The sequence below is a fragment of the Equus quagga genome, unplaced genomic scaffold (genome assembly GCF_021613505.1).
Source record: "Equus quagga isolate Etosha38 unplaced genomic scaffold, UCLA_HA_Equagga_1.0 153_RagTag, whole genome shotgun sequence".
In the NCBI taxonomy this organism is placed as follows: Eukaryota; Metazoa; Chordata; class Mammalia; order Perissodactyla; family Equidae; genus Equus; species Equus quagga.
In genome coordinates, this window is record NW_025796915.1 from 2163654 (window position 1) to 2188306 (window position 24653).

General features: G+C 50.8%; 1 protein-coding gene across 1 annotated transcript; it reads left to right on the top strand.

Annotated features, from left to right (window-relative positions):
• The first annotated feature begins 2807 nt into the window (after window positions 1-2807).
• LOC124233087 (secretory carrier-associated membrane protein 2) lies at window positions 2808-24595 on the top strand. The gene is made up of 9 exons (XM_046650186.1): window positions 2808-3026; window positions 14014-14082; window positions 14530-14628; window positions 16539-16656; window positions 17206-17334; window positions 18026-18185; window positions 19274-19375; window positions 22631-22751; window positions 23008-24595. Exons 1-9 carry the CDS (start codon window positions 2820-2822, stop codon window positions 23140-23142), a joined length of 1140 nt encoding a protein of 379 aa, XP_046506142.1. The 5' UTR covers window positions 2808-2819; the 3' UTR covers window positions 23143-24595.
• Window positions 24596-24653: the final 58 nt, after the last annotated feature.

A 24653-nucleotide genomic window follows, 5' to 3' on the forward strand; every position in this document is an offset into this window, starting at 1 on the left:
TGACCTCCCAGCTCCAGACAATAGACTTGCCTCCTGCTACACCCACCAAGATAGCAGACCCACTACCTGCTGTGTCCATCAAGAGCTGTGCCAACAGGGCAATCTTGTGAGTACTGTGGGAGGGACATTTCAATCATATGTGAAATATCCTGTTTGGGGGTATATAACCACTCTGTGTACCCCACTTCTTCAGTGCCCTTTCTTCCTTTGGGAAGAAAGGCCCCGGGCCATAGTTCCTCATAAAACTTTGTTTAATTTTCTCTTGCTATTCTGTCTCATGTGAATTTAATTCATTCTCCGGCCAGACGAACCCACATTTGGGAAGAGGAAATGTCTTCCTCCTCTACAATAGCTTCAGGAAGGGCTTGGTCACCAGAAGGGCCAAGTTATGATTAGAAGGTTGGAACTTTCAGCCCCTCTCCCCATCCTCCTGGGAGGGGAGAGGGGCTGAAGATTGAGTTAATCAATCATGCCTATGTGATGAAGGCTTCATAAAAATCCCTGAACTACAGGGTTTGGAGAGCTTCTAGATTGGTGAACACATCCACGTGTCGGAAGGGTGGTGCACCCCAACTCCACGGGGACAGAAGCTTCTGTATTCAGGACCCGGACCTTACCCTGTGTATCTGTTCATTTGGCTGCTCATCTGTATCGTTTATCATATCCTTTATTATACAATAAATGGGTAAGCATGTTTCCCTGAGTTCTGTGAGCCATTCTAGCAAATTATTGAACCTGAGGAGGAGGTCGTGGGGGACCCTGATTTACAGAAGTATAGGTGACAACCTGGGGCTTTCAATTGGCATGTGAGATGGGAGCAATCTTGTGGGACTGAGCCCTTACTTAACCTGTAGGATCTGACACTAACTCCAGGTAGATAGTATCAGAACTGAATTGAATGTGAGATACCCAGCTACTGTCAGAGAATTGGTTAGTGTGGGGAAAAAATCCACATGTCTGGTCACAGAAGTATTCTGTGTGAGTAGCAAAGGAGAAACACAAGAGTTTTTCTTTACATTGCCCTCTGATGGTGGCTGTGAGGGGTTAGGGGTAGGTGGATGCTAAGGGGACACAAACATGGATCCCTTCCCATCCTCCCACTTGAGGACATTTCCTGGAGAAAAGTTGAGCTGGACCCTAAAGGATCATTGAGATTTACCCAGGGGAGAGGAAGGTAAGGGAAATGGATGAGGGAAACAATAAATATTTACTAAATACCTGTTATGTGCTTGGTACTATATTAGTGCCACCCACGCCTTTGTGGAGCTTATAGTCTAGTGGGAGAGACAGATATAAACAAGTAACCCCCTGTACAAGTGTGTAATTGCAATCTGCAAGAGGTGTTATGAAGGAAAAGTACAGGGTAATATGAGAGTTTGGGGGGTGGGAGCAGCGGGGTTTGGGGGAGGGGAGGCTGATCTAACCTATAGATTGGGGAGAGGCCACTCCTGAGGAAGGGGCATCTGAGCTTGGATTTGAAGGATAGGTAGGAGTTAACTAGGGGATGATGAGGGCATGGGCTAACAGTGTATCAGAAAGAGGGAACATCATGTGCAAAGAGGTAGGAGGGAACACGGGAAATTTGAGGAACTGAAAAGCCACTAGGAAGGCTGGTATGCAGGGGCACAGGAAGGGGTGGGAAGGTGTGGGGGGGGGTGGGGGGTGGAGGGCCGATCCTGCAGGACCTTAAGGCCAAACTAAGAATATGGGCCTTTATGGAAAAATAATTGAAGGATTTTATTTTTTTATAAACAGATCATTTTATTTATTTATTTATTTTGAGGAAGCTCAGCCCTGAGCTAACATCTGCCAATCCTCTTCTTTTTGCTGAGGAAGACTGGCCCTGAGCCGACATCCATGCCCATCTCCCTCTACTTTACATGTGGGACACCTACCATAGCATGGCTTGTCAAGCGGTGCCACGTCCGCACCCAGGATCCGAACCGGGGAACCCTGGGCCGCTGAAGCGGAATGTGCGCACTTAACTGCTGCGCCACCGTGCCAGCCCCTAATTGAATGATTTTAAACCGAAAGTCCCACAATAATTTTGTCCCCTTTACATAGATTTCTGGTTACAACATGAACAATAGGACAATTAGCAGCCCTATACCAGTCCAGGGTAAGGAATGACAGTGGCTGGCTTCGATGGCAGCGGAGATGAGCAAAGCCAGAGAGATATGAATAAATAAGGTGTTTGTGGGGAGCGAATCAACCACCTTCCCCATGGCTGATGGCTCTATTGCTGAATTCCTTCGTTCACTTGATAAATGCTTGATGCCCAGATTCAAATCCCAGCTGAGGCCCTAAACCTGTTTGGGCTCAGGGGTGCTCATCCCTAAAACGATAAAACTTGGCATCAGGGGGCGAGGCCTAAAAGATGCAGGGGTCAGCTAGTGTAGGGGACGGCTACACGGCCGGTTCTTCCGAAAAGAACCCCTCTCCTCGGCCCCTACCACCAGAACCGTTTCCTAGATCGAAGTCCTCTCAGATTAGGAACTCCATTTTCCACTCCCGCCGAAGTAGGCTCACCGTCCTGCCCCTTCCTGAACCAGTGCGACCTTCCAAACTTGCCCTCCAGAGAAGTGAAGGGGTTAAGTTCTGGTTCCACTTTGGGGAGTTTCCAACACAAAGCTGGAAGCTATCAGACCGAGGCATTTGGGAACGGCTCCAGCTCCGGCTCCATCTCTGGCTGCCTAGTGCCTCTGTGCCGCCTCCACTTTGAAGCACAGGAATATAGAAGAAGCGGATGGAAACCAAACGCCTACCGCCGCTCTGCAGTGGGGTGGGAAGGGGGGCGGAGCGGGCCTCTGTGTCGTCGCATGACCCCGCCCCTCTGGGAGGGCATTGCGCCTGCGCTGGAACGGCTGCCTAGCTCCCGGAAGTCCAGGGTCTGTCCGAGGAGTGCCGCTGGCTCTGGGTGCCTGGAGGCAGAAGCGCTTGCGGAGCTCGCCCCTCGGCCCCCGACCACCATGTCGACCTTCGATACCAACCCCTTTGCGGACCCAGTGGACGTAAACCCCTTCCAGGTAGAGCTACCAGCTCACAGCTCTCTCTAGTTCCGAGGGCCACCGCCCGGGCCTCTTTCGCCAGAGCCGGGAGACGTGGCGTAGGAGGGATGGGCTGTCTGTCCAATGGGACAGCGAGCTCTGAGGGCTGGCCTATCGTAGCGTCTGGAGGGCGGTACTAGCAGCAGGTGGAATTGCGGAGGGGCGGGGCTCTGTAGCCTGGGAAGAAGCGGGATCTTCCAGCTCCTGGGACGCAGCCCCTTTGACTAGACACTGCTGGGGAAGGGGACTGGAGTAGGTACGGTCAGGGAGATCCCGTAGTGTCAGGGAGAGAAGCGACTTCATCTGATGGGGAAGTGTGGCTACCACATCCCGCAGTCTTGGGGAGACACCTGCCTTGAGTCACCTTACGAGAGGGAGTGACCCCAACATAATGAGGAAGTGGAAGCCTCTGGTGGGATGGAGAAATGTGGGAAAATCCCAAGACACCCCCCACCCACCCACCCAACAGCCAAACTGACCTGTAAACTATAAGAGAGTCCTTGAGATTTGTCAGGAAAGGAAGGCTGGGAGAGGGTGAGAAGGTAAGCCAAGCTGAGAGAGTGGCCTTGATAAGAATTCCACTCCTTGGTCATAGGTCTAGTTTGGACTGGGTTTTGGCCGGACAGGACAGCCCAGATTAGGAAGAGAAGAGAAGTGAGGGGGCTCTGAGGGTCTTGAAGCACAGGTAATGTTGGTCTGATGGGCCTGTGTGTGGTGGCAGGGTAGTTGAGGTGCAGTCACTTATGAGCTGGCCTGACCTTTGGAACAAGTGATCGAGAAAGAAACAATCTTCCTACTTAAAGCCAAGACCTTTCTGCCTTTGAGCTGAGCGCACAGGGGTATTCCTTTTTCCTGATGTAGGACTGGGACTCTTGTTAGCTCCAAAGCTCCTGTGCCTCTCGTTTCATGTCTGCTCGAAACCAGTTCTAGGGAAACTTGCTTGTGCTGACTAGTGATTTATGAGCCCCGAGGTTTCTGCCCTGTCAGGATGTCACCAGGCACATGAACTTATCCTATTTGTACTTTCTTTTGGTCATTAACAGTTTCAAAGTTTCCTGCAGGTACAGAGGAAGTCCTTGGAGGGGTCCTTCCTGTGTCTCACAGCATTAGCTTTCCCACCTTAAATCCCTTCAAGGGTCAGAGCAAAGACAAAGGAGACTTAACTGAAACAATTATGTGCTGTCAGGAGAGTGAAAAATGTCTGCTGCTTTCTTGGTGTCAAAGTGACTTAGCCAAGTGGCTAAGGCAAATTTTGGTGGTTTGTTCTTTGCAACAGGGAATTCCAGACGTTCTTCTTGTAGCTTAATGCTTCTTGACAGAACCTTTGCAAGACCTCGGCTCTTATGTAATGCAGTCATCTCTAGTAGTTGAGTAAAGAAAAAACGTTTGAATTTCTTCCTGCCAGTGTCTTCTGGTAACTGTTTTGCTTTTTACAATACTGCTGTATAATACTGGAGTTTGAGTTTTAGTAAGGATCTAGTAGCCTTTTGGTGTGTCTGCTCTGTGATGATTTGCCTTTTTAATTTTTATTCTGTCAGAGTCAGAAATGAAATGTCTGCCCCTATCTGAAAGTCATAGGCAGTATGCTGTCTAATGATGCAGAGAACTTGTCCCCAGTGCCAGCAGTGGGCAAGATAGTTGGCCTGAGTTCTGCCCTGTATTAATAGCAGCTTGAAAGGCTTAAACCACATCTTCAGCCCCAGAAATGATTGTGCAAACTGTGGTAGAAGTAATTTCTGCGTTCAAGCAAGAGAGTCTGTCTATCACGCAGCCCCAGGATATGGCAGGACAGGAAGCAACTGTGGTCCTGTAAACAGCAACATCTGGTGGGAATTCTGTGTGAGGAGAAGAGGGCTGGCTGCCTACGATTTTCCTCCTCTCTACCCTGGGCTGGGTTTTTCCTCTTGGCACACACTTCTGTGGAGAAGGAGCTTTGGACTTGAGGCCACCAGGCTCCTTCTGGAAAACTGCCCTCGCTCTCCTTGTGATGGTATTGTCTGCTTCCCTGACTGCCAGGGCTGGGACATTGGGTGACTGGGTGTGAGCCCAGCTTCATTCACCCAGGGTGTTGGTACAGAGCTCAGGAGAGAGCAGGTAGGGAGGAGATAGGCTCAGAAACTGTCACATCTAGTCAGCCTTCAGAGCAGAGTTGTTTTTTCTGTCACTCCATGGTGGGTTACGAAAATATACGTAGTGTTCCGAGTCCATGGTGGACTATGAGAGCTAGGAACATCCTCAGAAATCTATTCCAACCCTTCAGTTTAGAGATGAGGAAACCAAGACCCCAGTGAGGATGGGACATGCTAGAGTCCCCAACTAATTAGCAGCAGGAAGGGGCCCAGACCTGGGTCTCAGTCCCAGGCCAGTGCTGTTTTAAAAGTTTTTGAAGCTCAGATATTGGTCTTAAACTGCCTTGGGGTTATTTAGGTCAGCTGAGGAAAGAATGTAACTTCACCACTGTCATCATTCTTGAAATGAGAGTACTGGTAGTGGTGAAACTAGTAAATTAGTATTAGCTAACCAGTTTTTCTTTTCCCAGTGGGTGGGGATGAAATAATGCAGATTGTATTGTGCTTTTAAAGACAGTACTTTATAGCAGCACATGTTTTGAGTAATACCAGTCTTGAAAGCTGCTCAAGGTTCTGGGGTCAAATAAGTTCCATTTTTCTTTTTTTATAAAGATTTTATTTTTTTTCCTTTTTGCCCCCAAACCCCCCCAGTAGATAGTTGTGTATTTTTAGCTGTAGGTCCTTCTAGTTGTGGCCTGTGGGACGCCACCCCAACATGGCCTGATGAGTGGTGCCATGTCCATGCCCAGGATCCGAACGGGCGAAACCCTGGGCTGCCGAAGTGGAGCGTGCGAACTTAACCACTTGGCCATGGGGCCATCCCCTCCATTTTTCTTGAAGATTGAAAAGGGTTGTTGTTGGGTAAAGGTTCTGAGAAATCCTACAATAAAGACATTTGCTCAACTTTATTTGATCTAGCATTTCTAAGAGTTTTTCAACCGTGGAATCCTTTTTCTGTTAACTCTTGTAATATCCCCTGAAACTCCCAGTGGGCCTTTAAGTTGACTTCCTTACCCATGTTCTTTACCCACCTCTCACTCCCATCCCGACCCCACACTGTGGGCATGGGATTTTATGACCTCTCCCTTGTGTATAGTTATAATTTGGGTTATTAGAAAACTTCCTGCACAGTAAGAGCTGTGAGTAGAGAGTTAAGTCACAAGAGTGCAGCAGAGGTTTTACCAACTCCTAAGAGGAAGCAGGAAACTGCAAGCCAAGTGTTGGCAGTTTCACAACCTCCACTGGCACACCCTCATCGTTCTGTTAACAATGGCGCATCTGCTTTGTACCCTTTGGGTATGTCGGTCCCTGCTTTGCACTGATTCCAACCTGTCTGCTCCCGAACATTTCTCGTTATGTCTTGTTGAGTGATGAAGAGGTAGAGGGCTATAGGTTGGCATTGTACTGTGCATTTTATTTTCCAGCTGTCCACTAACAAGCAGATCACCCAGGCAGATGCTGGGGCTGCTGTTGTCCTTGGCCTTTCTGCCGGATTACCCAGGCAGGCAGCATCGATCTCGAGGAGGGGGAGTGGACTAGCTGGTGGTGCTGAACAGAGAAAGCCTTTCAGTGTTTGTGAGTTGCCAGATTACACAATGTCACTCTCACATGTTGCCTCCTCGCAGTTACAAGATAATCTTAGTGGCCTGGCTGCTTCCCAAGGATTTAAAACATTTCTGTCCTGTGGGAGGAGAAAGTGGTGGCAGAAACGTGATGTGGGTATGAACAAAGTTACAAGAAGTTCCCTGAACAGACACTAAGCACTTTGCCATTTCTCAGAGAGGATCGGCTCCAGCTTGACTGTAACTTTGGGAATTCTCAAAACCACCAGATGGAAGTGGTAGAACTTCCCTGTGGAACAGGAGCATTGACTCAAGAAATTTGAAAATGGCAATGTTCATACAGTTTAACTGACTCCAGACAGCTGCCCAGGTGGGAGGGTGTCTCTCTGCCTTTATGGTTGGCACCTGGAGCCAAGCTGGGTGTTAGAAAGTTCTTGGCCAGAGACATAGGTGAACTTTGACCCTACCCTTCTGTTAAGTTTTCTTTGGAGCCACTTGGTGTAGAATAATCCTGTGTTCGGAGAAATGGTAATATTTAACCAGGACAAACAAGGGGTACTTGCCAGTCGTTCAGAGAAGAGTGCCATGCATATTAGCAAGGTGTGAGTATCCAGAAGTGCCCCTTTGAGATGCTGACACATTAGTGCACATCACTGAGCCCTGTTGCTCTGAGGGCCCACGCAGGAGACTAAGCCAGATCTGCTTGCTGATCATGACAAGACTGTGGGTACGATAGAGGCAGTTAAAACTCGCCTAAAGGAGCTGTGAGGGATCTGAGGAGGAAGGGCAGAGTCTTGTAGTAGATGGGGCTTGGGCCGAAAGCAGAAAGCCTGGCCGCCGGGAAGAGAGGATATTTCAGGTAAAGGAGCACCAAGAAACAAAAATCGCTTGTGCACACTGTCGCCCCCACAGCCTCAGGCACCTCCTCACTTTTAGATCCTGTGGTCTCTTCGGGAGCCATGGGCCTGAGATATGTCTGCTTCTTGTGACACACATGTTCGTTTAGCCAGGCTCTCTGTCCTTGGCCTGTTTAACACTGGTAACTCTCACCTCCTTCAGCCTGGTTTCACTTGCTGTCTCATACATTTAGGGATGGTCCTGGAGTTCCGTCCTTGACTTTGTTCTTAGTGTATACTCTGAGTAATTTCTTCCACTTCTATGGCTTCAGAATAGCATCCACATACCAGCGATCCCAGATCTAGAACTCTGGCTTTCACCTGTCTCCTGATCTTCAAACCAGCATTTCCAAGGCGCGCTCTTCTTGGATCCTCTCCCTGCTCCTGCACACCCACTCCTGAAAAACCTGTTTCTCTTCTCCCATGATCACTTGCTCAGTGGGGGCACTGTTCACCTGTTAGCCAAGCTAGCAACCCCAGACACTCAACTCCTTCCTTTCCCTTCCCTTCCCCTCTCTCTTGCCTTGCAGTAACTCCATACCCTGAGCAACCAGAGAGTGGCCAAGCCTGTGGCATCTACCTGAGAAGGGTCTCGAGTCCATCCCCTCTTCTCCATCCCCAGCTGTTATGCTTTAATTCAGTCTGCACTGTCACCCAGTGGACTGTTGTGTCCCAGCCAGTCTTCCCACCATCCTCCTTCCTTGCACATTGCACTCTCCTCCCTGCTGGCAGAGATGACCCTGGCACTCCCTGCTCCCAATCTCTACTTGTCCTCCGATGCCCCTGAGGTAAAGTCCAAACTCCTGTAGGCTGGCCTGGCCTCCTCTTCAGGCTGCTTCCCTGGCACTCCTGGCTCCTCTCTATACACACTGCTCCACAGCCCCCAGAACCTTCTCCTGTTCCCTGAACACATGTAAGCTCTTTTTAAAGATGCTGTGTCTTTGCAAATGCTGTTCTTGCCTCCCTCCTTAGGGCTCGCTGAACTTCTTTCGTCTCCTAAGATCCAACTCAGATGCCGCCTCTGTAAAGCCTTCCCTGACTCTCCCCAACAGCTTAGTCCCTCCCTCCCCTGTGACCCCGTTGTATTTGCCCTCACCCTGTTACAGCACTCACCTTGTTACAGCACTGATCATGGGCTATCACTGTCTTTTTTTTGTTTTGGGGGGGTTTTTTTGAGGAAGATTAGCCTGAGCTAACTGCTGCCAATCCTCCTCTCTTTGCTGAGGAAGACTGGCCCTGAGCTAACATCCGTGCCCATCTTCCTCTACTTTATATGTGGGGCGCCTGCCACAGCATGGCTTGCCAAGCGGTGCCATGTCTGCACCCAGAATCCGGACCAGTGAACCCCGGGCCACTGAAGCGGAATGTGTGCGCTTCACCACTGCGCCACCGGGCCGGCCCTTGGGCTATCACTTTTGCCCTGGCTTCTGTTTTGTTCTCTGTAGTGTTTGCTTGTTGGGTGCAGGGACCAAGGCTTTTTCTTGATGCCCTGGCCCTACACTTGGTGTGGAATGGTTTTGTGTAGGGAGTAAACAGACGCAGCTGGAAGGAGATGGCAATGGCTCAGTCTGACTGAGGACAGACTGTGCTGAAAAGAGTGCTCGTGCCGGGTGATGGAGGGCCTTGAAGACCAGGCCAGCTAGTGCAGACTCGCTTTTCCCGGCAGGTCTGTGCATCATTGCTGTGGCAGGGCGGCAGGCCCAAGAGTGCACCTTGCTCATTTGGTGGGTTCTCAGACTTTCTTTTAAAAAAATATATGTGTATGTGTGTTTTTAAAGTAAAGATAACATAAGGACAATATAGAAAATTTGGAAAACAAAATAAATCATCCGTATTGCTACCAGTCTTGTGCAACCACTGTTATTTTGATGTGTTTTCTTGCCAGTCTCTTTTCATGTGGGTACTTTTGACAAAATCATCATTTGGTATTCATGTAACAAAGCCTTTTCCCTATTCTGCCCTGTGTTCATAGGTGTGATTTTAATGGCTGTTCAGGCCATCGAGGGGATGTGCACCAAAACATACTGAGCTCACTGACATTGGATATTTAAATCATTTCTTGCTTTTTTCTCCTCTTGTAAATACTGATGCAATGAATATCTTTGCAGATACAGATTTTTACATTTTTGTCATATTTCCTTAGGATGGATTCTCAGATTCCGGGTCAGAGAGTACCAAGGTTACCTGTGCTCTTTTTGCACGTGAGACCCTGCCACTGGCCAGTCTGGGGCTGATTGCCCTTTCTTGTTCTATGACACATAGCCATGTCTCCAAAGCAAATAGGACTTCACAGAAGTTCCAAAGTATTGGTGACTCTCTGCCCCCCGGAGAGCGTGGCTGGGTTTTTTAGTCCATGAGGTATTTATTTAATGTGTTTACTTGGAGCCTGAAATAAACCCCATGCTTGGAGCTTGGGTGGAGAGTAGGGTGGGAAAACAAGGAAGAGTCACAGAAAGCTCGAGCACAGCCAGGACCTGTGAAATGCATGGGAAGACATTGCTAAACCAGTGAAAACAAGTGTGTTTTTCAAGGCCCTTCCTGGCAGAGCTCGAACCTAACTCTGCCTCTTTTCTCTTAGGTCCCTCTCACCTCAGCTACGCAGAAGTGCCCCCCTGCCCCAGAGCTGTGGTGGGCCTTACTGACTGGGTCTTTGCCCATCTTTCTCCCCTCCTCTTGGAACCCTGCTTCCCTCGAAGCCCTCCCCAGGCCTCCCCTCCCCTCCCCTCCTGTCTTCACTCCTCCCACGGCTCTTGTGCTGTGTGCACCTATCTCAGCTACCCCAGATTGTGGACTCCAGAAGGGCAAAAGCTGTGTCCTCTTCATCTTGGTGTGTCCCTCACACTGTCACTGCTGAATGAGAAGAAGTGAGTTCAAGAGCTTTATATTTGTTATAAATTCAGTAAAGGGCATTAGTCAGTCTGAGTCCTTTCGGCACTCAGGGAGTTTTAGGTTACTTCTTCACAGGTGAAACTTAGCTCTCACCATCCTTTTAAATAACCACTTGACCCACTTACGAGCCAGTTGATGCTTGGTGAGCAGGAATGAAGGATGCTGCTGTTGACTTCCATTTATGACTTGGAGTAAAAGCTGAGGGTCCTCATTCAGGCCAGTCAGTGTAGTCCTTACTTGCAACCTCTCTGCATGTGTCCCACCAAGGGTGTTCTCCACTAAGGACTTCTCTGAAGTCCAGAAATAAAGAAACGAGCAGAAGCAATCATCCTGGTCACTCCCGGTGCCCTTCTCAGCGTCCCTCCAGAGTGGGTTCGTTCATTCAACCACATGTTGATAGAGCACCTTACGTTTGTCAGGCAGTGTACCTTGGGGATGCCCTGCTGAACAAAGTGGACCCAGGCCTTGTCCTCTCAGGCTTACCACTCGTGTCTTTGGAGACAGACAGACTTAGAATCAGAATGGGGCTCAGCCACTAGCCCTGAGATTTTGCACGAGGGAGCTGGGCTTTCTCCCTCACACGGTGGTTGGGAGGTTGAATGAGGAGGTGTGTTGTAGCTTTTCTCAGCCAGGGCTTTGCAGTTGAGCCACAGAACACAGAAACTGATTGGAGTGACTGTTTTCTCCATTCTCTCAAGGATGGGCTGTAACCAGGACCATTCTAGGTGCACAAGAGAGAAGTCAAGTCATTGTAGACAGTGGATGCCTTAGAGCAGTGGGGCTTAATTCTGTCAAGAATCAGGTGGAGAAAGGCTGGTAGAACCTTCTTTTCTTTTTTCTTCTTTTTTTTTTTTAAGATTTTATTTTTTCCTTTTTCTCCCCAAAGCCCCCCAGTACATAGTTGTATATTCTTAGTTGTGGGTTCTTCTAGTTGTGGCATGTGGGACGCTGCCTCAGCGTGGTTTGATGAGCAGTGCCATGTCCGCACCCAGGATTCGAACCAACGAAACACTGGGCCGCCTGCAGCGGAGCGCGCAAACTTAACCACTCGGCCACGGGGCCAGCCCCAGAACCTTCTTTTCTGACAGCTTGACACAGTGGGCAGTTCTAGGGTGACTAGAATTTCACAATAGCATCATTGCATGGTAAGCCTGGCGCGTAGTAGACACTCAGTAAATGTCAGCTCCCTCCTCAGTCCCTCCTCCTCACTCCCTCTCTCACCAGGCCTCAGCTTCTCTTGAAGCTTTCCTGAAGCCACACACATCTTTCAGAAAGATCCAGGTGGACTCTATCCAGATGGAAGATACCCATCTCTCAGTGGTCCAGGCTCTTTCTAGGCAAGGTGCTTCTGGGCCTGGGGCTGCCGCTGTGATGCAGGTGCCCCCACTCCCCATGCCCTAGCGTTTGGGCAGTACCTCCTAGAAAAAGGAGAGGAGGGCCTACAGCATGCAGCATTTATTCTCAAACATTACTTCTGGTCTGCATCAGGCCCTTCACCAAGCACTAGGGAGCCAGAAGTGTTGGACACAGAAGCACCTGGCTGCAGAGTTACAGCCTGCTAGTGGAGACAGGATTTGTTTATGGTGAACCTTGGTGAGGGGTCTAGGACCAGGTCTTTAAGATTTTAGAAAAGGAAGGAAGGATCAGTGTGGATAGGGTAGTCAGCCCCCCACACCCACTCCCCCAAATCCTCTTCTGGCTGACGTTGGTAAAGGAAATGAAATCTCTTCATGGGTCTGGAGGTGCTTGTTAAACTTGTACACCTCGGCCGGGTGTATATGCCAGCACGCAGAACTGCCACCAGAGCCCCTCTGTCCTGTGGTGACTCAGACTCAAGTACCAGTTCCTTGGATGGTGGCTATGATTTCAGTGATGTAGCTCACTCTGCACTGGGGCTTGGTGTCTACTGAGTCTAAAAGGGGTACAGTACTGAACCCCAAATCTTTTTTGCAGGAAGTCAGCCCAGTAATTCTGGGAGAAATCATCTAGTCGTTCAGCCAACACATAATCTCAAGGCCAGTTCCTACAGCTTCAGGTGGCCTCCTGAACCTCACCTTGGCACTTTGTCCAAGTTGTAGGAGCCACCACACAGGGATGGTGTCCAGCAGAAAGGACACAGCCACATTCCCTCCTTGCAGAGGAGGTTGGGTGGGAGTGCAGGGGATGAGGCCCATCCAGAGACAAGAAGTGAGTTGGGGTGGTGCGCTCAGCTTTGGGCTAGGCCGTGGGGCCTGTTGGACACAGTCTCTAGGAACTCATGGCCCAGGTGGGAAGATGAGAGTTAGCATGCGTGAAAAAGTCAGAAAACACCTTCAGCGCTGACCCTCAGCTCTAGAAATGTTATAGGGAGCCAGCTCCCATTTTGAGACCAAGGACAAGTACTGCACCATGGTGAGTATCCATTCCCACATCTAAAAATTGAGGGGCTTTTCTCTGAGGGTCTATCTAATGTTAACAGCGTGTTTAAGAATCCAATCTATGGAGGCTTCCTGGTGGAGGTGAGGCTGGGCCAGAAGGACAGGAGCATCTGGACGAGTGGTGAGGGACAGGGCGGGTAAGGTGTGCAGACAGGAGAGCCTAAGTGAGGCCTTGTAACAGGGGCCTTGGCAGAGTCCAGTGGCAGGCTGCCTGTCCTTCACAGCTGTTTCTCCCAGAGCCCAGGCATCACTGTCAAGCTGGACCTGAGCCCCATACCATATTATGTTTGGGGAAGGGGTGTATAGGACCTCTGCTGGTGAGGGGCAGGGTGAAGACAGACCAGCCTCAGGCCAGCAGGGAGGCTGCTTGGGTGAAGAAGATGGCAGGGAGCCCTGTGCAGGCCCTAGGCCAGAAGGGCTGGCCTCAGCAGAGATCAGATGGAAAAGCGAAGACTGAAAACTCAGGAAAACGCTGTGTTCTGAGGACATTTTTGCATTTTTTGAAAAGAATCCAGGAAAAAAACCAAAAACAAACATTTTCCCAGCTTTTCATCTGAGCCCTTCATGTCTCTATTCCTAGCAAGCGTGCCTGATTTAATCAAATCAGCACTGGCAGCCAGCACCATGTTTGTGTTCCAGAATCTTAAACTGTCCTTTAAAAAAATAAGAGGAATAAATGCTTTCTATAAAATAATAAATAAAACAGTCCAGAAAAGTTATAAAGTGAAAAGTGAGTCTCCACTCGCACCACCCCATCCACCCTCCCTCCCCACCAAAGAAAAACTCCTTGGAAATAAATATTATGAACCATTTTGAACCTATAAAGGGCACTAACAAGAACAAGTGTGGTGTCTATTCCCAGGCCTCAGAGTGTAAAGCTTGCTCAGGGTCTCTTCTGGGAAGTTGTCTGGATGGAACTCCTTTTCCAGAAAGGGAGAAGAAATTGCAGCTGTGGTGTGGCACGGGCCAGGCACAGGAGCCTTCAGGAGAGGCTTTTCAGGGCACTAGGAAGGACCCTCAGTAGCCTCACTTCAGCCAGGTGTCCCTGGGTGGGGCTAAGAGATAGTAATGACCCCCCTTGCCAAGGTTCTCTCTTCTCCCCAGTGTCTAATGGCTCTTTTTCACCTTCTTAGGATCCCTCTGTGACCCAGCTGACCAGTGCCCCTCAAGGTGGCCTGGCTGAATTCAACCCCTTCTCAGAGGTTGGTGAGCATGTCCTCTTTCTGAGTCCCCAGGTCCTCTGGGTGGTGCTGGGGTCTCTGGGGCAAGGAGCCTTGGCAGAGACAGAGACAGCTCTAAGCAGCTGCAGTCCTCAAAGGGACAGTCCTAACATGAACTCGGGGTAGGGGTAAGGATGAGGAAGTCACCAGTTCTCCCCTTGGGACCATTAACAGGGCCCCTCTTTGAAGAGGGCAGGGCAGTGCCAGGGAGCTCTGGATCCAGCAAGGCCAGGGGTGCTGGGTTAGGCATCACATTACCCGGGGCCTAAGACTGGTTGGCCAAGAAGCTGTAGGGGGAGGCCCAGGGCAGGTCCTAAGGGAGTGCCTCTCACAGGCAGGGGCACAACACTCACCCTGCTGTGGGTTTGCCCCAACATGGCCAACTAGTGGAGCCCCACTCACCTCCCTCCTCTGATCTGGCCCACACAGACAAATGCAGCGACAACGGTTCCTGTCACACAGCTTCCTGGGCCCTCGCAGCCAGCGGTTCTTCAGCCCTCAGTGGAACCAACCCAGCCAAGCCCCCAGGTACTGTTAACAAAGATCCCTTTCGCTTCTCCTTTCCAGAAAGGGAAGCACCCAGACCAGTAGTTGAGTCCTGAGATTGGGGGTGGGCAGAGGGCCGTAACCCCTGACTCTTTCCTGCAGGGGCCTCTTTGATAATCTCTTTGGAGTTGGTCACTTGCACATGAAGGGTCTGCTCTGTCACCCTTATCCTCACCCCCCCATCCCACTACCAACACTAAAACCTGAGTTCAACTCACCAGACTGGGGTCCTTGGTGTCTTCAGAGAGAGCTTTTGCCTGTTGTGCCATTCCAGATCCTCCTGGGGCCTTTGGTTTATTCTCTCTTACTCAGGGCCGAGAATCTCTCTGTCTCTCTTTTTTAACCTCACTTATTTCTGCCTTCCTTCCTATTTTCCATTGTCCCTTCACCAAATACTGTGACTCTTGTTGGCTTCCTGCCCGACACTCTACGCCATCACCTCCTTGCCTTCCCCCGTACTCCTTGTGCCCCCAGTGAGCATGACCCACAGTGGAGTTGTATGTTGCAGCTCCTGCTTAGACAGGCCAGCAGGTTCCTGCCTACCAGATTCCTGGCAGTGAGCGAGTTCTCAGAGAGGCAGATGCTACTAGGAGGAGATAGTAGTCTCAGAGACAGCTACATGCGAGAGCTTCCGAAGGTAGGCAAAGTGTAGATGAACACGAGGGAGGGCCAGGTGCCTGGAGCCTGCCCAGGCTGGGCTTTGCACTCTCGTGGGTCCCACACTGCTCCCACCGTCTGACTGGTCTTGCTTTCCTCCTTCCTGGCACCCTACGGCCCTAGGCCCCACCCATGACCCTAGAACCCTGTGGAGGTGAGGCAAGGCTTAGAGGGAGGGGTGACTTTCTTGTTCAGCTGGGTGGTGGGCTGTAGGGACCGGGGTCCTGTTCAACTGAAGTCACAGATTTGGGGAGAGGAGGCTAAGACCCTCAGCATGGTCCAGTGTAGTCAGTGGTCCTGCTTCTGCCCCCAGTGCCTGCAGTTTACCTCCTGAAGGCAGCCTCGGCTCTTTGGAGAACTCCTTTTGGAGAGTGTGTACTTGTGTGTGTACACATATGTACATACATTATGCCTGGCTTGTCATCCTGCGAGGTGACCAGTTTAATATCTGCTCCCTAAAAAGGAGTGTAGGCTTCATGAGGAACTGGGCCCAACAGCTGCAGCTGGAATGCCAGGGCCAGCTCTGCTCAGCCTCATGTCGAGTCCCCTAGCTGCCTCACTTGGAGGCCCTGCACTGCCTGAAGAGGGAAAAAGCTTGGATTCTGCACATCAGGAAAGCCAGGCAGAGCAGGGCCAAGCCTAAGGGGCTGTCCTGGAATGTAGCCGGTCACAGTTCAGGTGGACCTCAGGTGGCAGCTCCTGGGGATGGAGCGGGGGAGCTGCTTAAATATAGACCCCAGAGACTCCAGCTACACACGGTCTGCCCACAAGTGTCGCCCTCCCCACTCACTGCTAACAGGATGGTACTGTTTCCCTTCACATGCACGCCCTCCAGGCTCTTCAAGTGGGGCTTGGGTCTCTGGGTTTCTGACTACAGGTCAGTCTCTTGTGAGGCCTTTTGCCCTTTGCTGATACCCCAGAAGTCACTATACCTGAACTTTGGCTGGACTCCAGGATGGGGGAGAGTTCTATCTCAAGCTCAGGGATAAAGGGGAGAGGAGAGCCCTGGTAATGGCTAAGGGGGCCAGAGGTGGTACAGAGGTAGTAGAGGACAGGTCACCTTGGCCTCTCTGTCGTGGTCTGAGGTACCCAAGACACTGTGGGGCTGGGACTGCCTCTGGGACTCCCTGCTGCCTGTCCCTGCATAGGGCAAGGCCCTTCTGACTTCCTACCCAGGCTGACACTGTCCCTATGTCTCGTGTCTGGCTGCCCTCTACCTCCCTGGTTCCCTCCAGGCCGTGGCCTCTGCAGCCCAGGCAAGCCTGCTCCGGCAGCAGGAAGAGCTGGACAGGAAGGCAGCTGAGCTGGAACGCAAGGAGCGGGAGCTGCAGAACACTGTGACCAACCTACATGGTAAGGGAGGCCCCGCGGGCCCTGGGCTGCTGTGCCTGGCACAGGAGAGTTCCCTGAGCCTGCTTGTTCCTGGGGCCGCCTGGGGACTTTGCTGAGCTCTTGATCATCTTAGAATGGTGTTGGTCCTGGGGAAAAGCAATAAGGTGGGATTCAGGAGACCTGCAGTGTAATCCTAATGGATGCAGATTACTTCTGCACTCCTTCCCAGCTCTGAAATTCTTTGATAGAGTGAGGGCACTGGTGCCACAATTCCTTGCTCGTGATGATGAACTTTTGTGCTTAAGGGCTGCTTGTCATAAAAATAATCACTTAGGCCATTTAGTTCTGTGTTTTCCCATGCATTTGGGGTCCATTAGCTTGGAGTGAGCCTGTGAGTGTTGGTGTTTCATCACCCTTTTCCCATCCCGCTGCATACCCATGAAGACCCTGAGCCCCACTTCCTGGCACCCTTCTGCGAGCCCTGGTTTGGCCCATAAACTGGGCCTGTATGTGCACTCCATGATGCTGCTGCTGAGGCTGGGCCTCATCTGGTCGCCTGTTTCCACACAGTGAGAGAGAACAACTGGCCGCCCCTGCCCTCGTTCTGCCCCATCAAGCCCTGCTTCTATCAGGATTTCTCCATAGAGATCCCTGCTGACTACCAACGGATATGCAAGATGCTCTACTATCTCTGGATGTGTGAGTCCCCCTCCTGCACTTTGAGCTCAAGGGTGAAATGGGATGTGACTTGAGAGCTTTACCTATGCTGTGGCTGCTCCTCCCTGGCAGACTCCAGCCTTCCTCAGTGCTAGGCCAGGCTAGGGGGTTACCTTCTACCTGCATAACTGGCCCTCCACAGTCTGCTTCCTGTCCTGGGAATCTCCTTGAAAGGGCCAGTAACCACGGATCAAGTAGGGTGGGACTAGCCAGAGGCTTCTGAGTTCCTGTGGAGCTCATTGCTCTGAAAGGCCCTCTGTAGGTGAAGGCCTCCCCTCCCCATAGGCCCCTGGGCTCCTGGGAGTGAGGATCAAAGACTCCCTGTAGCTCCACTGTGGGTCATCCAGGGCCAGGGGAGAGTTGTTGAGAGGAAGACTTCATTCCCCAAGGATCAGCCCTTTGGTCTGCATTCCCCCCTCCACCGCCACCAGTCAGATACCTGGGCTGTCCCATCACCTCTTAGGAACTTGGTTTAGTCCCTGGTTTTGAGGTCCCAGAAAAGCAGGATTTGGGAGCCAACCCTGCCTAGGTACAGACCAAGGTCCTCTCGTATTTCTCCAGCTGCCCTCACAGCATGGACCTCATTTCCTCTCCAGGGGGTGGTCTGCCATGTTGGGGAGCCCTTCAGCCACCTTGGTACCAGCCCATCTCTCTCTCCTTTCCCCCTTCCCAGTGCATTCAGTGACTCTGTTTCTGAACCTGCTTGCCTGCCTGGCTTGGTTCTTAGTCGACAACACCAAGGGAGTAGACTTTGGCCTCTCCATCCTGTGGTTTGTGATGTTCACCCCCTGTGCCTTCCTTTGTTGGTACCGACCCATCTATAAGGCTTTTAGGTGAGTAGGGCAAGGGGTGAGTGTATGGCTGGCATCCTAGGTGGCAGGCCAAGGGCCATATGCTCTGGGTCTCCATTCCAATCTTAGAGCAGAATCAAATGGTGGGGAAATTCACTTTCCCATTCCCACACATAGTGAGAGCAGACAGGGATCAAAAGCCAGTTTCCTCAGTTGTTGTGCCTGAGGTCTGCTCTGGGCACTGTCCCTGGACTAGGCACAGGAAACCTAGAGAGGGGATCAGGAGCTTACTTGCCCTCCCACTGCTCCCAGTCTGTGCAGTGGGATTTCAGTCAGTGCGAAGAGGGAGGGGACTTTCTTAGCTCCCCTCTGAGGCTCTAGAGTGTATTTCTCTGACAGAGTCAGATAAGCTCTCAGCTGCTTATCTCTCCATGCTCATTTATGCCTCCCCCCACCTCCCCAGTAACTCTTGAGCATTGCTGAGTGCCAGTACTTAACCAGTTGACCTAGAATAGACACCGTGGACATTAATGGGTCCACCTCAAAGACCCCTAGAGCTTTTGGAATTGCTCCTCAGAGTTGATGCTTTCAGGGCTGGGAGCCCAGCAGGCCCTGGAAGGAGGGGGCAGGGCAGTGGCTGAACCCTCCCCTGCACTCAGCAGGCAGGACCTGAACCCTCACTGTATTCGGGCCCTCAAGGACACAGAGATAGAGTTTTGTCTGGTGTTCTCTACTCCTCAAATACCTTTTCTTCTACCCAGGCCTACAGTTTTATTATTAGAGATTTATACCTTTGGCTTAGATTTTCTTGCCTCTTATGAAATGCAGATAAGTGTTAGGCTCTTGATATTGTCCTTTGGGTGAGCAACTTTATTAGCTGTTTGAGGAAGAGGTCAAGCATTGACCCCTTAAACTGGAAGTCAGTGAAAGGCAAGCCCTTTTTGATTATGGTTGTGGGTGTCTGTGTGTCGGTGCCCTTATGGACAGTGTGGCTGGTCCCCTGGAGCTCTGTCTACTCTCCCATCCTGCCACCTGGCTCATAGTGAGGAGAGATGTCATACCAGATGAGGAATACTGAGGAATGAGCCCCAAGTCCTCTTGTGACTTCTGATTTCCCCCTCTCTCCACAGGTCTGACAACTCTTTCAGCTTCTTCGTGTTCTTCTTTGTATTTTTTTGTCAAATAGTGATCTACGTCATCCAGTTGGTCGGCATCCCTAACCTGGGGGACAGGTGAGACCTGGGGCGTCGCAGAGGGAATTACGCTTTGGAGGTGGTTTGGCCTCTCTCACCATTTCCCCACTCCCAGAGATGCCCCACAGATGACTCACCTTCTATCCTGGCAGGGAGCTGGGGTGGGGGTGGGGGGTGCCAGCTTGGGTGTGCCTTCCTGCTCCCTCTCCAGTCCTTCACCAGTGGCCGCTCACTGTCTTACCTTGCTTGCCACTTTCTAGGGTGTTGTGGGTGAATGTGGCCTGAATCCTTAGGCTACCAGGGCTGTGTCCTGCACTGGACGGCGTCCTCTTCCTTTTCTCCTGCCATGCCCTCCTGGAAGCTGGTGCTATTTCCACAGGCCCGAGACGAGCCTTGGGTTTGGGCAGCTGCTGATGGCTCTCCTGGCCTTTGCAGACCCTGAGCTGTGACTTTTCCAGATGCCCTGTACATCAGGAGTTGGAGCCTAGCCTCTCATGGACTGGCTCCTTCTGGCTACTCTCTCTCAGCATACAGCTGGCTTGAGTTTCCTGGGCGCTGCAGTCCACAACTCAAAATTAGTCTCAAAAAGAAAAGCTGATGGCTGGTGTTTTCCTTTCTGCCCCAGTGCACATGCAACATTATAGAAAGGTCAAGCTGGCATGTGGCTGAAAACCCAAGCCTGGAAGGGCTATACTATTTTGGTCCCCTCCCTCCAGTAGAGCTGGCAAGTCCAGAGCAGTGGGGAGGGGGCTGACCCACCTTGCACTCCAAGCAAGTGCATGCTGCCCTCCTGCCACCCCTCTTCTATCTCCCTTCACTGTTTGTTTCGTTTTTTTTAAAGACTGGCACCTGAGCTAACATCTGTTGCCAGTCTTTTTTTTTCTTCTTCTCCCCAAAGCACCCCAGTACACAGATGTATGTCCCTCTGGTTATGCTGTGTGGGATGCCACCTTAGCATGGCTTGATGAGTGGTGCTATGTCCGTGCCCAGGATCTGAACCAGCGAAACCATGGGCTACTGAAGTGGAGCATGTGAACTTGACCACTCGGCCATGGGGCCGGCCCCTCACCTTGCTGTTTCTAATCTGGCTCCTTTTCTCTTTAAGTGGTGACCTAATTTCATTACTCATTACCCTAAGTGAGATCCTGGTAGAAGGGCTGTGATTAATAAGTGCTGTTTACACCCTGGACGGGGAATCAGAATGCTTGAGTTCTGGCCTTGGCTCCACCCCTCACTGCCCTGCCTGGGCCTGCCTAGATGAGCTCTGCAGCCTCCAGCCTTTCTCATCTCACCTCATAACACCCACAGGTGGGTGGATATAATCCCCCCTTTTTTGTTATTGATTGTAAAATACATATAACATAAAATTTATCATTTTATTTACCACTTAAACCATTTTAAAGCATACACTTCAGTGGCATTTAGTACATTCAGAGGTTGTGGAGTCATCACCACTATCTAGTTCCAGGACATTTTTATCACCCCAAAAGGAAACTCCATACCCATTAAGCAGTCACTCCTCGTTCCCTCTTTCCCTGAGTCCCTGGCAACTGTTAACCTGCTTTCTGTCCCTCCGGATTTGCCTATCCTGAACATTTCATATAAAGGGAATCCTACACCATGGGGCTTTTTGTGTCTGGCTTCTTTCACTTAGCATAATGTTTTCAAGGTGAGTGATGTAGCGTGTACTAGTACTTCATTCATTCTTATGGCTAAATAATATTCCATTATTTGGTTATACTGCATTTTGTTTATCCACTTGTCAGTTCATAGACATTTGGGTTGTTTCTACCTTTTTGCTGTTATGAATAGTGCTGCTATAAACATTTGTGTACAAGTTTCCAGATACTTGTTTTCATGTTTTCTGTTCTTTTGGGTATGTATCTAGGAGTGGAATGGCTGGGTCATACGGTAAGTCTATTGAGGAACCAGCAAACTGTTTCCCATAGTGGCTGACCCATTTTACATTCCCAGTAGCATTGTATGAAGGTTCTAGTTTCTCTACATCCTCAGCAACACTATTTTCCTTCTTTTTTCTTTTTTCTGCTATAGCCAACCTAGAGGTATGATATCTCATTGTGGTTTTGTTGGCATTTCCTAAATTTCTAATGATGTTGGCCATTTTTATGTGCTTGATGGCCTTCTGTATATTTTCGTTGGGGAAATGTCTATTCAAGTCCTTTGTTAATTTAGTAATTGGGTTGTCTCTTCACTGAGCTGTTTATATATTCTGGACATTAGCTCCTTATCAGATATGTAATTTAAAAATTTTTTTCCATTCTGTGTGTTATTTTTTCACTCTCTTGATAGTGTCCTATGATGTACAAAAGTTTTTAATTTTGATGAAGGCCAATTTATCTTTTTCTTGTGTTGCTTGTGCTTTAGGTGTCATGTCTAAGAACTATTGACAAATCCAAGATCATGAAGAGTTACCTCTGTTTTCCTCTGAGATTTTTATAATTTTAACTCTTATTATTAGGTCTTTGATCCACTTTGAGTTAATTTTTGTATGTGGCCAAAGTAAAGGTCCAACTTCATTGTTTTGCACGTGGATAGTCATTGCATGTGGATATCCAGTTGTCCCTGCACCATTTGTTGACGAGACTGTTCTTTCCCTATTCAGTGGTCTTGGCACCCTTCTCAAAAACCAGTTGATGACAGACGCATGGTTTTATTTCTGGACTCTCAGTTCTATTCCATTGACCTATATGTTTATCCTTATGCGAGTACCAGACTGTTTTGATAAATGTAGCTTTATGGTAAGCTTTTAAATCAGGAAGTGTGGAGAGACCCCCTTTTATAGATGAGGACACGGGGGCTCAGGAAGGTGACATGACTGACTGGAGGCAGAGGGTCTGTTCCTAGGCCTCAGTGGGAGGAGCTGAGGGACAGGATGCACGCTGTGGGTTGTCCAGTGATCCTCCTTCCCAGAGAGTGGGCACTTAGGAGTAAGCAGCCAGGCTTTCCAGGCTTTGGGGGGGGGGGTCCCCAAATCCCCAAAACAGCAGGAAATGGCCCTACCCAGTGCTACTCTTGCCTGTGAGGGAAGCAGCCACGTTCTCCCTTCCAGACCTCACACGGCCGGAAGATTCCCCATGGGCAGTCTGGAGCCTGTTGGCTTTCACAGAGGCCTGGCCTCTCATAGCCATGGGCTTCTGGCCCATAGAGCTCTGTGCTGCAGGGAGATGCCTGGGTGGTGGTCAGCATACAGCAGCCACTTGGAGAAGACTCCCTCTCAGGGACCTCTGAGGCCCACTCTCACTCTCCCCGTCTGGCCTCCTCCTCCCTTTGTAGTGGTTGGATCGCAGCCGTGTCTACACTGCAACCAAAACATTTGGCTCTGTCGATCATCATGATGGTGGTGGCTGGGTTCTTCACCCTCTGTGCTGTGCTCTCGGTCTTCCTCTTGAAGCGGGTAAGTGGTGGGTGCTGGGCCAACAGCAAACCTGAGGAAGCAAGTGCCTCTCTCCTGCCGTAGCCATGAGGATGTTCATCACTACAGGAGTTGAGCATCCTGGGTCTCCAAAGGTCCAGCAGCTCTATCCAAGGCTCTGGGTGAGAGGCCAGGCAGGCTTGGGTTCCTGGTGGCTCCCTTGGGAGTATAACATGAATGGCTCAGTTCCTGGTGGGCCCACAGGGTGGGCTTCTCTCACCCCAGCCTCTTTCCCCAGGTGCACTCCCTGTACCGCCGGACAGGGGCCAGCTTCCAGCAGGCCCAGGAGGAGTTTTCCCAGGGCATCTTCAGCAACAGGACCTTCCGCAGCGCTGCCTCATCTGCTGCCCGGGGAGCCTTCCAGGGGAATTAGTCCTCCTGACTCTCCTCCCTCTGCCCCAGCCTTTTCTCTCGTCTGCCTTCTAGCTGCACTTTCCATGGGTGCCTTAAGCAGTGGTTATGCCCAGCACAGACCTGGGGAGAGTCTTGCCATGGCTCTTCCTCCTTCCTCAGCAACCAGCTCTCCCTTCCGCCCCAGGGAAGGGGAGTGAGGGAGGGACAGGGACTTTTTTTCCACACAGGAGAAAAGAAAAAGAACAAAACGCTTTCTTCTCTGGCGGTGGTTTGGTAGGATTCTTTTCTCTCTGGAAGCAGTGGGATTGAAGTTCTCTTCGCCACACACCCACTCTCACACACACACACGTACACACACGTACACATCTTGGATCACCAGCTGACGTGGGCCCACCCCAGCTGGAATTTATTTCTGCCAGGGTCCTGGGACTCCACTCCTCCCTCCCCTACCCCAGCAGGCCTGGCCTGAAGCTGGCTTCACAGACCCAGCCTGTGGCTTCCACGGTTCTGTCCTTCCTTCCTGCCCAGGCTTGGGTCGCCTCCCAAGGGTCGGCTCTCCTGTAGATGAGCTGCAGTCTGGGCGAGTGGACAGCTCTTCCCCAGATCGCTCTATGGTGGTCTCGGGGCTTCCAGAGCCTCTGGCCTGGTTGCCCCAGGCTCTTCCCTGCCTTGTGTTTCTCACAGATTCATAGCCTTTTAGCCCCTGTACCCACTGGTGTGGGTAACACCTTGTGCCCTCTGGGGCCTTCCCTGAGTCTTTTCCTCTTGTGACTTACTGAATGTGCAATGGGGTTGGTTGGGATTTGGGGATGGGGAGGGATAGAGGACGCTGACCCTGACTTGTCCTGCCACGCCTTGGCAGTGTCTAGGAGGTTGGGGTCTGACTGTCATGGTGTGCTTTGTTTGGCTCTGTTTTGATATCCTCTCCTTCTGAGGGCCAGCTGTCTTTGCCTTGGCCTCAGATTCCACCCCACTCAGCGCCCCGCACCATCAGCAATGTCTAGCTTCCGCGACTCCGAGGGAGGGCAGGGGGAATCAATGGGGAACTGCAACCTTCAGGCTAGACTGAATAGCCACCTTTCTGAGGAGTCCAGACTAACCCTCCAGGGTCCCCTCATCCCCCGAGTAGAGCCTAGGTTACCTTCACTGGTCCTGGGGATTCCCTGGGAAGTGTGTCACTACGATGGGTGCCTGGGAGTCCACATTAAAACCTGCACCCTGTCCTCCAGAGGCTGTAGAGTGGGTGTGTGGACTGAGGGAACTTCTCAAAAAGCTGGCCAACCTTCTGCCTCTGGGACCCACCCAGAGGCAGCCCTCACTCAGACTGTTAGCCTCGCAGCCCCAGAGCCACTGAATGATGATGGCAGCAACCAAGGATTTGTAAACTCCTTTCTGGTATTTTTTTCTTGTACAAATGTATATGTTATGTTTCAATTTTTGTGCTTAAATAAAAACAAGACATTTTCAGACAACTCTGGTTCTGATGTCTGCAGGACTTGGGAGGATGGGGGTGGCTCACAGGGGTCGGGG